The sequence below is a fragment of the Nuphar pumila genome, chromosome 3 (assembly GCF_984573655.1).
Source record: "Nuphar pumila chromosome 3, dmNupPumi1.hap1.1, whole genome shotgun sequence".
In the NCBI taxonomy this organism is placed as follows: domain Eukaryota; kingdom Viridiplantae; phylum Streptophyta; class Magnoliopsida; order Nymphaeales; family Nymphaeaceae; genus Nuphar; species Nuphar pumila.
Window position 1 is genome coordinate 136842602 of NC_143251.1, and position 15916 is coordinate 136858517.

General features: G+C 38.1%; 1 protein-coding gene across 1 annotated transcript; it reads right to left on the reverse strand.

Moving 5' to 3' along the window:
* Nucleotides 1–704: 704 nt before the first annotated feature.
* LOC149843995 (hydroxyacylglutathione hydrolase cytoplasmic-like) lies at nucleotides 705–10753 on the reverse strand. The gene is made up of 7 exons (XM_090000225.1): nucleotides 10659–10753; nucleotides 9853–9975; nucleotides 9533–9694; nucleotides 2190–2268; nucleotides 1918–2031; nucleotides 1222–1398; nucleotides 705–1015 (listed from the first exon to the last, which is right to left on the reverse strand). Exons 1-7 carry the CDS (start codon nucleotides 10703–10705, stop codon nucleotides 941–943), a joined length of 777 nt encoding a protein of 258 aa, XP_089856351.1. The 5' UTR covers nucleotides 10706–10753; the 3' UTR covers nucleotides 705–940.
* Nucleotides 10754–15916: the final 5163 nt, after the last annotated feature.

The window sequence follows — 15916 nt, forward strand, 5'->3', positions numbered from 1 at the left end:
TAATAGTTTCAATTAGAGGATTGGGAATCCATCACACACACACACACACACACATATATATATATATATATATATATATATATAGTAATGATAGGGTGCTCCCTGAGCTCCTACTCCCACTTAATAGAAGCTTTTAATTTTTTCTAAATTTTTGAGTTATTGTATTGATAAGACCTTATAGATATGACCTACAATTATTATTTAGTGGAAAACAAGATTTGGATCATGTGATCATGACATGCATCTAGGTTTATTAAGATCTTCAAAATCGATGGCTCACACTGTACCAAAATTTTTTGGCTTAAAAAATCCCATTTTTATTGTCAAAAAAACATAATTCCTATCAAAAAAGCTATGTTGAATACATCTACATTGGGAAGATGCAACATAGAACTATGATTTTCAATAGGCTCCTAGAGCACCAGTCCTACTTATACAAAATGAGCACGGTGCTAAATGAAACATGCTATTGAATTTCTTGTGTTTTTTCAAAATTCTGACCATACAGATGTAATCTATGTGCTTTTTTCATAGGAATCACTTCTTCCAGCATTTGATTCCGATGCATGGATAGGTTTTTATAAGGTTTAAAAAATCAATGACCTACAATTTTCATAAATTTCGAGGCTTCAAATACCATCTTTTCCATCCAAAATGCATGATCCAAGTGCCTATTTCTAGTAAATCAATCTGAACGCATCTATGGGGTTGGAATTTCGAAAAACACACACTAAAAATCCATTAACATGTCTCATTTAGCACCATGGGGTTTCATTTATATATATAGATAGATATAGAGAGAGAGAGAGAGAGAGGAATCCATATTCAGTGAACTACACCCTCCACACATATAAATGCATGCTACCCGGCATGCTTATGAGCAAGCACACAGGCAACACGTGCGCTCACACCTATATGCATACAATCATTTTGTAGCTGGTTAGCCTCTCCAATTATCCTTCATACGCCGAAGTTCCATGAGGGCTTCAACAGGGTCGGAACGACCAACTCGCTTCTGCAAACATGAATCAGATTACTTAAATAAGCTTGAACTCTTCGGGACTACATTTAACACGTTTCTAAATACCATCTAGCTCTACAACAAAGTTACCCCTCAACAACTAGCACTGTGGTTCGGTAAAACAGATCAAATACCAAACAGAGACATCAGTGTACTCTACGAACCAACAGAAAGGAAATTTGGAACGCGAGGACTTGTACCTGAACCTCGGGTAGATCGACACGCATGAATGGGTTGGTGTTCATTTCTTCCTCAATGGTTGATGGAACCGTGGGCTGGTTGGCCTCACGCTGATGCTTAGCCCATGAAAGCTTCTGCTTTATCTGCTCATTCTCCGGTTCAACAGTTAACGCAAAGCGAAGGTTCTTTTCTGTGTACTGAACAGAAAATCCCATTAACTTTTCTATCATTCAGATCCATCGTTTACAAATAACAGCTTTAGTTCCAAACTCTCTTAGTGACTGAAAGTTAATCAGAAACGAGATATTATGGGATTTTCTGTAGAAAAATTCAAACTATTCCAACATCTCCTTCTGATGGTGGTGGAATTGTGGTTATGCACAGACACAATACAAGCTCTAGTGTGTGTGTGCACTCCATCTAAGATTATAAATGACAGCCTAAAAAAGACAGGCACAAAGCAAGATCCACATGGCTATAAAATTACTCCAAGAACCCATAATTTGACCTATTTCATCCAGAAACAGTGGTTGTAAGTTATGACAACCATCATATAAGAAAACCACCATTAATGGGCCAAGGTTAACAGAAAGTTTAATGTTAAGATTCAAAAGCTAAGTAATCCTGTCTAATTTTTCAGACTTCTGAAACATAAATGTGCATATTTCATGCAACAAATGCTAAATGCTACCAAATACTTCCAAAGTCAATCATACCTCATGACCACAAAAAACTAGAGTTGGCTTTGGCAATGACCCCAATGTTTTGCACAGAGACTGATACATCTGCTCCGCAGTGCCTTCAAAGAATTTCCCACAGCCAGCTATGAACTGTGAAAAATAAGAGCATAATAGAATTAGTGTGGCAATCAGACCAACATCAAATTGAGCAATGGATTTGACCTTATGAGAGGAAACATAAAGGGACTAGTCACAAATGTTAAACCATATAAAAACAAAGGCCAAGGAGTCTCCCATATTTCACTTACCAATGTATCCCCAGTAAACACAGCTGGATCCTCCTCCCCTTTGCTTGACACAGAATAACTTATATGGCCCTTAGTGTGGCTGGAGACATCATACACATGTAAGCATACCTGAAACTTGGGAAACATCTAGATACCTAACTAATGCATTGAACCAGTGTAAAGAATAGAGTGAATGCAGACATTCAAGAATAAACAATTAGAATCCTTAACATAGCCAAGAAAAGAACCATAGGAAGACAAATTAACAAATGAACTGCTGAAATTGATGAATCTTTAGTTTATTTTAATTCAATGTACTGTACCACTCCATAATATGTAAGACAACAAATGAGTTCATTTTCAGTGTGATGACAGACAGAACTAACACCTATCATATGGGGCTCTTCCTAGTAAATAAGATCAACAAATTAAGTTGAATGATGTTTGTACCATCTTAACCTTGACTGGGTTCTTTACTTCTTTTATTGCTCAAAGAAATGGATGAAAGTGGGGAGAGACGGGAACGTTCACACATGAGATAACCAAAATCAAGTACATGAGTCCCAACATGATAAAGGACTTCAAAATCTCTAAAGGTGCTTTCTCAGACATATTCTTTGTGGCAGGTACCACACACAAAACAATGGAAAACAAACACTGATCTCAGATGCCCCAAAAAAAATGGGGATCTGAGATCCAAATATCAGTTCAACTTGTATCTGTGGCCTAAATTGGGGTTGGGGAAGGGATGTGGTCAGGCCAGAAAACGTATCTGTAACCCTCAGACCTCAAATCTGAAGGATTCAAACATACCCTAAGGGGGCGTTGTAATGATATATTGCGGAAATATAAAGAGTGCATACAAGCACTTACAACAATGAATAAAAGAGACAATATCACAAGTCCACAAAGGGACAATACAAGCACAAGCCTTTAAGAAGGCAACAATATAAAAAGCCTCTTATTGAGAAGAGAGAAAGCTCTTAAGAATGAAAATATACAAGGGGTTCACCCCTATTTATACAAGAGGGAGAGAGAAGGGATGGCCAAAGGCCTCAAAAGGAGAGCCCAAAAGGGGGCTCCCATAGAGTCGTTGGGGGCTCCAACGACTCTATGGTTGGAGCCCCTTTTAGTCCTAAAAAAATACAAAAAAGAATTCTAAAAAATAAAAAAAGAAAATTACATTTTATGAAATTCGAAAATAGTTGTTTTCTAAAACAACTATGTGAAATTACAAAAATACCCCTATCGGGTATTGATGTAATATATATATATATATATATTAGATACATTTTAACACCCCCCCCCCCTCAAACTTTACGGGGAAATGATGGAAAGTTTGCCAAGAAAAAACATGAAGCGAGGAGCCGGAAGAGCTTTAGTGAAGAAGTCCGCCAACTGATATTCTGAAGTGACATATGGAAGAGCAATAGTTCCTCGTAAGAATTCGTCACGAACATAGTGGCAATCTATTTCGATATGTTTTGTACGCTCATGAAAAGTATGATTGCTCGCAATATAGATGGCACTCTTGTTGTCGCAACATAGTTTTGAGGCTTCGGTAATATCAACTCCCATGTCTTTAAGCAGACTGCGAAGCCATACAAGTTCCATTGTCGTGGTTGCCATAGCCCGGTACTCAGCTTCAGTGGATGATAGTGAAACTTTCTGCTGCTTCTTGCATCGCCAGGCAATCAAAGAGTCCCCTAAAAAGACACAAAAACCAGTAGTTGAGACTCGATCATTGGGATTACCTCCCCAATCTGCATCAGTATAAGCAAGAAGATTCAAAGAAGAAGAGGAGGATAGAAATAGCCCTTTATTGATGGTATTCCGAATGTAGCGGATGATTCGGAGAACATCACTCATATGCACAGTTGTAGGAGCATGCTGAAATTGGCTAACTGAGTGAACCACATGAGTGATATCTGGTCTGGTGATGGTTAAATAGGTAAGAGACCCAATGAGTTGTCTGTAAGGTGTGGGATCTTTCAGAAGAACCCCATTCTCCAACTGCAATTTGGCATTAATAACCTCGGGAGTCTCTACTTTCTTATCATCAGAAATCCCAGACTTAGAACATATATCTGCAGCAAGCTTCATCTGTGACAAAATATATCCTCTAGGAGAATATGCAACTTCAATTCCAAGAAAATATCTGAGAAAACCTAAGTCAGACATATCAAAATTATTTTTTAACATATTTTTAACATTAATAATACTATTTTGATCATTCTCAGTGATAATCATATCATCAACATAAAGCAACAAAATTACGATACTAGAACCTGCATGTTTAACAAAAAGAGCAGTGTCAGTATAACAAGAGTGAAATCCTAACTTTATCATGATATCACTGAAACGATCATACCAAGCCTTAGGAGCTTGTTTAAGACCATACAATGCCTTCAAAAGCCGAAGTGTTTGACCTTGCTTAATATTTATTCCGGGTGGCGGATCCATATAAACTTCTTCACTTAAACTTCCATTTAAAAAGGCATTTTTTACGTCAAGTTGATAAATAGGTCATTTTTTGGTTGATGCAACAGCTATTAAGGTCCTGACACTAGTCATTCGAGCTACGGGAGCGAATGTTTCTTCGTAATCAATGTCATTTTCTTGGGAGTATCCCTTAGCAACTAATCTAGCTTTATATCGTTCTAAAGAGCCATCGCTTTTAGTTTTAACTTTGAAGACCCATCGACAACCAATGGGTTTTTTGTGTGAGGGTAGATTAACTATTTCCCAAGTATTGACCTTTTTTAAAGCATTTAGTTCAACTTGCATTGCTTCAACCCAATGAGGTATAGATTTAGCTTGATTATAGTGGGCCGGTTCAAAATAAGAATGTAGGGTTATTAAACATGCCCGATAGTTGGGAGTTAAGGAGTCATAGGATACAAACCTATTTGGGGGTATTGATATTCTAGAAGAATGCCTAACTTGTGGTTCCTCGGTGGATTCAGAAATTTGAGAGTATTTTTTGAGGGCACTAATAGGATTTTCTTGATTTCTTCTTAAGTAAACATTTATATTGGTATCACTATCATGAACATTTATATTTGAATCACTATCATTTGGGGGTGTTATGTCAAGAGGGGATACCTCACGAGTATCGTCTATGTTTTCAAGAAAATCTTCTTGTATGTCATCAATAAGATCATATAAGAATATATAATCAATTTCATTTGTTTCTTCTATTTTATCAAAACTGTTTTCTTCTTCTAGAAATGTTACATCTTTTGAAACATATAGTTTATCATTCTTAAAATCATAACATCTATACCCTTTTTTATTTTCACCATATCCTAGAAAAACACATTTAATTGCTTTTGGAGATACCTTATCCCTTTTATGTAATAGGACAAAACATTTGCAACCAAAAATACGAAGACAATTGAAATCGGGTGAAAATTTAAAGAGTTTTTCATAGGGAGAAGCATTTTTTAACTTAGAAGAGGGCATTCTATTGATTAGATAGGTTGAGGTTAGAACGGCTTCGGCCCAAAACTTCTTTGGAATATTCCTAGAAACAAGTAATGTTCTAGCGGTTTCTATAATGTGCCTATGTTTCCTTTCTGCTAGGCCATTTTGTTGAGGAGTCCTAGGACATGACTTTTGATGGCAAATGCCATTTTGGGTTAAATAGTTTTGGAATTCGTGAGATAAGTATTCGCCACCGGAATCAGATCTTAAAATAGATATGTTACTTTGAAATTGATTTTGAACCTTTTTATGAAAATCTTTAAAGAAAGTAAATACTTCCGACTTATGACTAAGAAAATAAATCCAAACATACCGAGTAAAGTCATCAATAAACGTAACATAATATGAATAGCCTCCTTTAGACATAACCGGAGAAGGCCCCCAAACATCCGAATGCACCAATTCAAAAGGCCTTGATGAAAGAAAAGTTCTAGTTAGAAATGGAATAGACTTCATTTTTCCAAAAATGCAATCTTTGCAATTAATTTCTTTTTCCTTACAAAATTTGTTTCCAAAAGGAAAGAGATACATTTTGAAATAACTTGGATGACCAAGTCTTTTATGCCAAGTTTCCATGTTTTTTTCTTGGACATAAGAACAAAAAAAGTTTGTAGGGAGATCAAGATGGTCCATATAATAGAGGTCTCCCTTTTTATGGCCTTGCCCAATCCGCTTCCCGGACCGGAGATCCTGCACAAAGCAACCATTAGATGAGAAAGATATTTCACATCCATGGTCGGCAATTTGAGAAACCGAAAATAGGTTTAAATTTAGTTTGGGAACAACTCTTACTTTTGGAACACAAAAATTTTGTGAATCTTTAAAAGAGCCAATACTTGAAATTTTTAAAAAGGTTCCATCGGCCGTAGAGACACAAGAGTCCTTTGAATTGGTGCAAACATCACTAAGGCCATTTTCATGAGGGGTCATATGAAAAGAAGCTCCGGAGTCAAGGATCCAAGAATACGTACCGGGTGATGATGTTGAAGCAATAGCCGCACCCGATGTGGAGGAAGAAACTTTTAGCATTTGTTGGAGAGCCATAGATATTTGTCCAAGCGTTTCTTTGATGTCATTGTTCTTGCCTTCATCTTCTTTGGTGGTGGTTTCTTCAAGAGAAGCCACTTTAGGCTTGAAGGTTCCAATAACCTTTGGACAAGCGGGTCTAATGTGACCCGGCTCATTGCAATAATGACAAACAATCATTTTTCTTCCTCCATTGTAGTTTCCTTGTTTCCCAAAATGAGGAGGCTTATAGGTTCTAACATTGTTACCCAGTTTTGATACGGCAAGAACTTCATCAACATGCTTACTCATGCCAAGCCTTGTCTCCTCTTGAGTGATTTCGGCAATAACATTCTCAATAGGAGGAAAAATAGATCTATGGAGAAGTGAAGATCTCACTTGCTCAAATTCGGGACGTAGCCCAAAAAGAAATTGAAACAATCGCTCTTGTTCCATTTGTTTTTGCCTTAAATCAATATCTTCCATAGAAACTCATTTTGGCTCCAAGAGAGCCAATTCATCCCATAGTGGATTTAAGGCACTATAATAGTCTTGAATGCTAGAATCACCTTGCTTGGTGGTTCTAATCTTTTCTTGCAAGAAGTATGCTCTTGCAAGATCCTTTTGGGTATATATACCCTCCATAAAGGACCAAGCCTCATTGGCTCTACGAAATTTAGCTATATTAGCACATACCTTAAGCTCCACATTGTTCATAAACCACGCAAGGATTTTTGCGTGATTGTTTTCCCAATCTTCCACTTCCTTTTGATGACTTTCAATGGCCTTGAGGCGAGCATCTCCTTCAAGGGCCTTTTCTTGACCTTCTTCTACCTTCGTGAGCATAAGCTTAGGTTCCGGAACGGTACCCATGACAAAACCCCAAAGCTTCTTTCCTTTGAGATTATTTTCCATTGCCGATGCCCACATCATATAATTCTTTCCATTGAGCTTGAAAGATAGGTCAATCTTTGTCTCCATGATGTTGCCAAGAAGTGAGAAGATGTCCACCAAATATGAAATACACGAACCACACCTTTCCTTCAAGAATCGAGTGGCTCTGATACCATGTAATGATATATTGCGGAAATATAAAGAGTGCATACAAGCACTTACAACAATGAATAAAAGAGACAATATCACAAGTCCACAAAGGGACAATACAAGCACAAGCCTTTAAGAAGGCAACAATATAAAAAGCCTCTTATTGAGAAGAGAGAAAGCTCTCAAGAATGAAAATATACAAGGGGTTTACCCCTATTTATACAAGAGGGAGAGGAGAGAAGGGATGGCCAAAGGCCTCAAAAGGAGAGCCCAAAAGGGGGCTCCCATAGAGTCGTTTACAAAAAAGAATTCTAAAAAATAAAAAAAGAAAATTACATTTTATGAAATTCGAAAATAGTTGTTTTCTAAAACAACTATGTGAAATTACAAAAATACCCCTATCGGGTATTGATGTAATATACAGTGTATATATATATATATTAGATACATTTTAACAGGCGTTTGTTTCATGTTCTTTCCTATGAAATAAGCCCTTTTTCATAGGATACAGGGTCTCTTTCTTAAAAGGGGTGAAACAAACAACTCCATGGAAAAGTATGTGGTGGGCCCCACATGATAAATGCAAAAAAAACACCCTTCCATCAAAATGGGTTCACACTTCCCCCCATGGAGAAGCAATTTCCCTTTTGGGCATCCCTTTCAACGGATAGTGGCTTCCCTTGGGTGGGGGTGTAACTAATACCACACCAACCATGAACGTAAATTAGCAAATCAATGCAAAAAAACATAGTTCTCTATTGTTAATTCAGGATATCAATCTTAGATTTGGAAGTGGTGGTTATGTAGGCTTAGCTGTCTTTAGCTGAAAAAAAAACTTGAAATTTTCTAAGAATAATTTATCTAGCCTTAGTATTTTTTGTTTTTGAGAATTTTTTACAATACCAGTAGTCTACTTATTCACAGAAATAGGATGGATCATGGATGTCATTGCTCTTCTCACAACTAAACATCCTAAGTTATCCCATTTATCCAGATATATAGACGCATCTGAACTCATCCATAATCTATGTCACACGGACACATGTGTATGCTGTATCGACACAATACGACGGACATGGACACAACGACAGCACTTCATGGGAACAGTCAACATTGTCATCAACTTTATCTATTTTCTTTTATGATCTTATTTACTTATTTCATATTCACTTGAGTTCTTTTTCTTTAAAATTTGTCATCAGTTACATTACATTTCAATTTCATTATTTGATGTTTCTAATTATAGCAATTTAGAATTATTGTTTTATACATACACACACATAGATGCATCTGTGTGTGTACAGCCGTGTCCTCGTGTCCTGTTATTGAAAATTTTTGAATCGTACCAAGCGAATCTGCATCTTGTCCCGCTCCCGCATCTGTATCCATGTGTCATACTCCATAATGCTGCACTTTAGCCAAATATCCCTCTCTTGGAGTGTTTCTTTAGTGGGTTGTGGACTACACTGTGCAACAAGACATTTTTATCTATTTCTTTGGTCATTTCATATTTGTTGGTTGTTGCCAAGCATAGGATTTATTTTACATACATTTAATTGAGTTTACTAGAGTCCTTATTCACGAATCAAATGTTAGAAAGAAAGAAGATATTGATGATTGCAGTAACATATTATGAACATTACTTTTCGAGAACACAAGCAGTTTTTATACAATAGGAGAAGTGCAACAATCATCAGCAATTCTGCAATAAAAAATATCACTCTTTTACCAAATGGAAAATGTATACATCCTGAACATGATAGTTCCATGTATCTCCATAAAACATGACAAAAAAAAGAAGAAAAAATTAAAGCTGTATGGGATCATACCAAGGCGTGTGAAGCGCCAATATGTTCACATTGCTCCCCAAAGATATCTTTTCTCCATGCTCTAACTTATCAGTACACCCTTTCACATTGTCTAATGAACCTCCATGAACCTTTATCCCAGGCACCAAGTTCTTTATTTTTTCATTCCCACCAGCGTGATCCCTACAATTTGAAGAGTTACAAATTCAAGGTGCTGGGATAATAGAACTTTTAATGCCTAAACTTTTAATCATGACATACTTAACCAAACCAAATTCTTTGAAACTAGGAACTCAAGAACAGCTAGAAATTCCAGAATTTGGGACCAGAAGAAACTTTACCAATGATGATGAGTGGTAAGAACGAGCTTCAGAGTGGCGCCGTTATCGTTGGCTACCTTCAAAACCTTCTCAGGCTCCACAGGATCAACAACTGCAGCTTCTCTTGAACTTTCATCAATGATCCTGGAAACCAACATAAAATTCAAACACCATCTAAGCACACCAACAACAATGATCGTGAAAACCGAAGACAATCAGCGACCGCGAATGGTGTCGATGATCACAGCTAGTCATCTGGAGACGGCTAAAAACAAAATTAAACAACTTCAAGCTTCAACCACCAATAAGAATTCATGGTTTTGCTAAAAGAAGATGGGAAATTTCTACAGATTTACGAAACTACGAGATTTCTCGCTATCGAATCAAGCCATGTATGAAAGAAAACTGCCGCTCTTTCAACGAATGAAAAACCCCAACTAAAGAAAAACCTGAATTAATTTCCCGAAAAGCACATGAAGAAAAAACACACAAAAAAAAAAGGAATCGGATTTTATGGTTTCCCCATCACTCTTAGATATTCATGAGCCAAGAAAACCTTAAAGTTTTCCCCCACCATTAAGCTAACGTTTTCTAGAAGATAACGAAATGGAAAGGGACACCAATTTCCAGAAATACCAATAAAGAAGAAAATCAGGATTTGAACAGATTATCCAAGAAAAGAGGATAATTTCATACAATTAGGCTTAGTTACTAACGTTTTCTATAAGATAACGAGACGGAAAGGAACATCAGATTTCCAGAAATGCCAACAAAGAAAAATCAGGAATTGAACAGATTATCTGTGAAAAAAAACAAGAATTTCATACAAGTAGGCATAGTTATCTTCGAGGCAAGGGATGTGAATGATATTCATTGCCGCCGCTTCCTCTGTTGCTGCTCCCTGCTAGAAAGATCTTTTCCCTCTTCAGTCTTTTTTTTCTGGTATATAAATCAAGCTTGGTCCAAGAGAGTCCAGGCCCGGACCAACGTGAAAGCTCGCCCAATCCACTATACCAGTAGGATCGAACCCAGTCCGTGACTGGGAGTGTACTGACCAGACGTAAAATGCTAGCACATGTGAACAAGAAGGTTTTTTATTTTTTGAAAGGCAAGCTGGGTTTAGGCAGACCCCACCAGTTACTATTCAACGTAACCACTTAGTTTTGAATCTGGGTAGGATGCTCACTGACCCGACCTGGATCCCAACTTAATGTTTTAGGCTGTAAAAAGATCACTCAATAAAGTGTATGCACACAACCAGCCAGATCTGGATCCATATTCAAGTTAATTTGAATGCAATCCATCTGATAACGAACCTGTTTCAGGTTGAGCATGTGACCGGATCTTGTATGTGTGTTTCTATCAGCAAGAAGGTGAACCGATCTTATCCAGCCCATGCTGCAATTTCAGTACCAACCCAAACCACAACAAAACCCTCTTTTTCGGGTTGGGATCAGGTGCAATCACACTGCACAAATGCAATGTGCAGCTTCACTTGATCACCATCCATCTGCTGCTGGGCCCCAATTCTGGCAGACTTATAACAGAAGATGGAGGGTGATCAGGTGCAACTGCACATTGCATTTGTGCAATTGCACCTGATCTTAACTCATTTTCTTTGGGCTATCCAGTAGCGTGTAGATTTTGAACTCGTGACATCCCTTTAGTGACATTCACAAGTCTCCCCTGTAAGATAAGCGAAGCCCCTCGTGGGCAACAACAAAAACACCTTACCACATATGTATGGGTTTATGTGACCCGACAAATACGGGATCTGAAATCGAATTTAGCATGATATAAATATTTTTGAAATGTTGAAGCCATCTAGGGTTTCCAGATTTCCAGAGCAAATGAGAGAGAGAGAGTTACTATCTCATATTAACCATGAACACCAAATTACAAAAAGACCCACACCAAATGGACATTAATACGAAAGCTCACAAGACACTTATAAGCACGTCTCAACACTCCCCCTCAAGCTAGAGCATAGATATCAATCATACTCAGCTTATCACAACAATGAGAGAAACTAGGCCTCGCGAAAGCCTTGGTGAAGACATCGGCAACTTGATCTTCGGAAGATACATGATCTGCGCAAATATAACCAGTCTGAACCAAGTTACGTACGTAGTGACAACCAACTTCAATATGTTTAGTCCTTTCATGAAAAACTGAGTTGTTGGCAATATATGTAGCAACACTATTGTCACACATCATCAACATAGGTAGGGATACTTTCACCTGAAGGTCGGTCAAAACTAATTTTACCCACATAATCTCAGTTACGATCTGAGCCATAGCTCGGTATTCCGATTCAACACTCGACCTGGCTACAACAGTTTTTTTCTTACTTCTCCAAGCAACAAGATTTTCTCTCACAAAAACACATAATCCAGTTGTTGACTTTCTATCTTCAATAGATCCCGCATAATCTGCATCAGTGTAAGCAACAACATCCAAGGAGGAATTTTGTTTAAACAACAGTCATTTACCAGGAGATGACTTTAGGTACCTGAGAACCATCATAGTTGCATCCCAGTGAACTTTGGTAGGTTTATCCATGAATTGACTGATTTTACTCACGGCTAATGAAATATCAGGTCTAGTAACGATCACATATAACAACTTACCCATCAAGGATCTAAAACGGGCACTATCCACATATTCAAACTTCTCATCGAACATATGAGTTTTGGGATCCATCGGAATGTTAGTTGGCTTCGCTCCTAGCATTCTAGTCTCTTTTAATAAATCCAACACATATTGTTTCTTGCAACCTCGATACCCAGAAAATATCGGAGGAAACCAAGATCTTTAGTAACAAAATGTTTTTGAAGATGATCCTTTGTTGCATAAATATCTTGGGCACTGCTCTCTGTCAATATGATGTTATCGACATATACCACCATAACAACAATTCCAACACTAGTTTTCTTGATAAACAAGTAATGGTCTGAAGTTGACCTGACAAATCCAAAACTCAACATTACCTCAAATAATTTGTGAAACCATGCTCGAGGGCTCTACTTCAGGCCATAAATAGTTTTTTTCAACTTGCACACCTTCTGACACTCCCCCTGAACCTCAAAGCTTGGGGGTTATTGCATGTAGACTGTTTCATGCAAATCCCCATACAAAAAGGCATTTTTTATATTCAACTGAAACAAGGGTCATCCATAGTGCACAACAACAGAAAGAACGAGACGAATAGTGCCAAGACGAGCAACTGGGGAAAAAGTTTCAAAAAAGTCAACACCATAAGTCAGAGTATAGCCTTTTGCAACCAATCGGGCTTTGTACCGTTCAATTGACCCATCCGAGTTACATTTAATGGTATATACCCATTTGCAACCAACAATATTTACATCAGTAGGAGGATCAACCAAGTCCCAAGTACCTCAAGAGCATAGGGCATCCATCTCATCCCGCATAACCTGCATTCATTTGGGGTCGAATAAAGTTTGACTGTGATGAAGCGAAACAAAGGAGCCAGACAGAGCCGAAATAAAATTCTTCATAGATGCCCCAAGATTAACTTCTGAAACAAACTGAGAAATGGGATGAAAGGTGCACTGTCTTTTTCCTTTGCGTAGAGCAATAGGAAGATCATCATTAAGAGCAGAAACTTCAGGATGCTCAGAGATGCTTACCTCAGGAGAAGGAGGTAATGGGGGCATGGAGGTAGGTGCTAACCTATGAGTGTATACTATAGGAGGGTTTCGGTAGCGAGACTCACCAAAGGATGGAGCCAATGACTATGGAGAGAACGACTCTAACGAAAAAGGAGGAATCGACAGAGGAAGGACATCTCCATGGCTCTCCTGTAACCTTGGAGTAGTACTCGAAAAATATGGAATAGATTCAAAGAAGATAACGTCCGCACTGACATACTCTTTATGGGATATAGAGTCATAGCAACGATATCCTTTTTTATTCTTAGGATACCCAAGGAAAGCATATTTAATAGATTGCGAAGCAAGTTTATCTCGATCAGGCCCCAGCTTATGCACAAAACACGCACATCCAAAAACTTTAGGGGGGATAAGAAAGAGAGGAACCTCAGGATGGAGAATTTGAATTGGGATCTGGTCTTCTACATAACTTGAAGGCATGCAATTTATAAGAAAGCCTGCAGTCAAAACCGCATCGCCCCAGTACGATGCATGCATATTGGATTGAATCATTAGGCACCGAGCGACATTAAGAATTTGTCTATGTTTCTTCTCAGCTACACCATTTTGCTGGGATGTATGGGGACATGTAAACTGAGGTTAAATCCCATTGGCAGAATAGAATTGAAGCAAGTCTTTAGATTTGAACTCAAGAGCATTATCAGTGTGAACAATTTTAACACACACGTCAAATTGAGTCTTTATTTCAGCAATTAAAGATTTAAGAATGATAGGGCCTTGAGATCGATCTTTTAACAGAAACACCCACGATAACCTTGAGAAGTCATCAACAATAACCAAATAATAACGACACTGAGTCCTACTAGGAATCCTACTCGAACTCCATACATCGACATGAAGAAGATCAAACACTCTTTGACTCGAAGGACTTTGATTAGAGGGAAAGGAGCTTCGACAATGTTTTCCCAATTGACATGTTTCACACTGAAAAGAAATAGAATGAGGTATATGAGGAATGACATGACAAAGTTTTGGCACTGGAAGGTGACCCAGACGATGATTCCATAATAGAGAACTTGAGGATGATGTAATAGCAGAATAGACCGAACCCACTGGTTGATGTAGATAATACACACCACCTTCCTCATAACCGCCACCAATTCTCTTCCATGTCAGCAAGTCCTGAAAGGTGCCACCCATAGGATAAAAAATCACCCTATAATTCAGTTCTTTTGTCATTTGACTCATAGATAATAGATTCTATGGAAAAGAATGAGCATGAAGAACATTTGACAATTGAAGAGTAGGAGAAATAGACATGTTTCCCTGCCCTACAATTGAGGAAGAACTCCCATCAGCAAGAACAATGCCTTTATGACCAGATATAGGTTTTAAACTTAAAAAGTTACACGAATTTCCAGACAAGTGTCTAGATGCTCATGAATCAATGATCCACCTACCACCTTGGCCAAATAGGCCATCACCTTCCAAGTACGCAACCTTGGCCACAGGAGAATTCAAAGTAGATAGGCGTAAGGCTAGAAGCTCGTCATATTCAGCCTTGCTAAGAGTAACAATATCATTGGAATAATCTGCACCTGGTTTAGCCACTTGAGCCAAGAGATTAGAGAATGCTTTATAATCTGACGACCCATCTGCTTTCTGCTTCCCTTTTCGTGAATCAGCCATTACTACGACTATTTAATATAAACAATCTTTCACGACGACCAGATATGAGCAGACCAAACAGGTAGTATGAAGGTTTACCATGAATGCAAGTTTACCAAAAAAAAATTAATATTCAACACACTCGAATCTGTGATCAGATCTCAAAAAAAAAATTTGCAGATCCACAACTAAAATATGTATTTAATCTCTTACCAACTTCACTACTTCAACACAAAACTCATACATGTATCCATGACCATTTGATTTTGACCTACACTGATCAGATTTCCACATATTTTCTCATGTAAAATCTGATTTTAGATTTGGATTTTCAACGATTGATAGATCCCTGCGACTTCTGTCAGATCTGTATAGCAATCCACGACAACACGACGACTGTTGCTCGCTGAAAACACTAACGACCCCCTCACGTCCACAACGGATCAGATATGATCCACTACATTAACAGATCTGCCAAATCACGACACACCATCTTTGACAGATTTTAGGGTTTTCGACTCCACGACGAGCAACAACAAGAACTCGGCTTCCACTGCGCACACCAGTCGTTGTAGACGCTGTCAACGATCACCACCCGATCTGCGTTTCTACTACTACCACACGCATAACACACGCTCGATTAGTTTTTTGCTGGAGAGGTTGATCATTGTTCATGTTGTTACACAGCGCCACCCATTCACATTCTTGTTGGATCCATACTCTATACATAGCGATAGTTGTAGTTGCTGCACACAACGATCAACTTTATCGTTGTTCAGATCGCT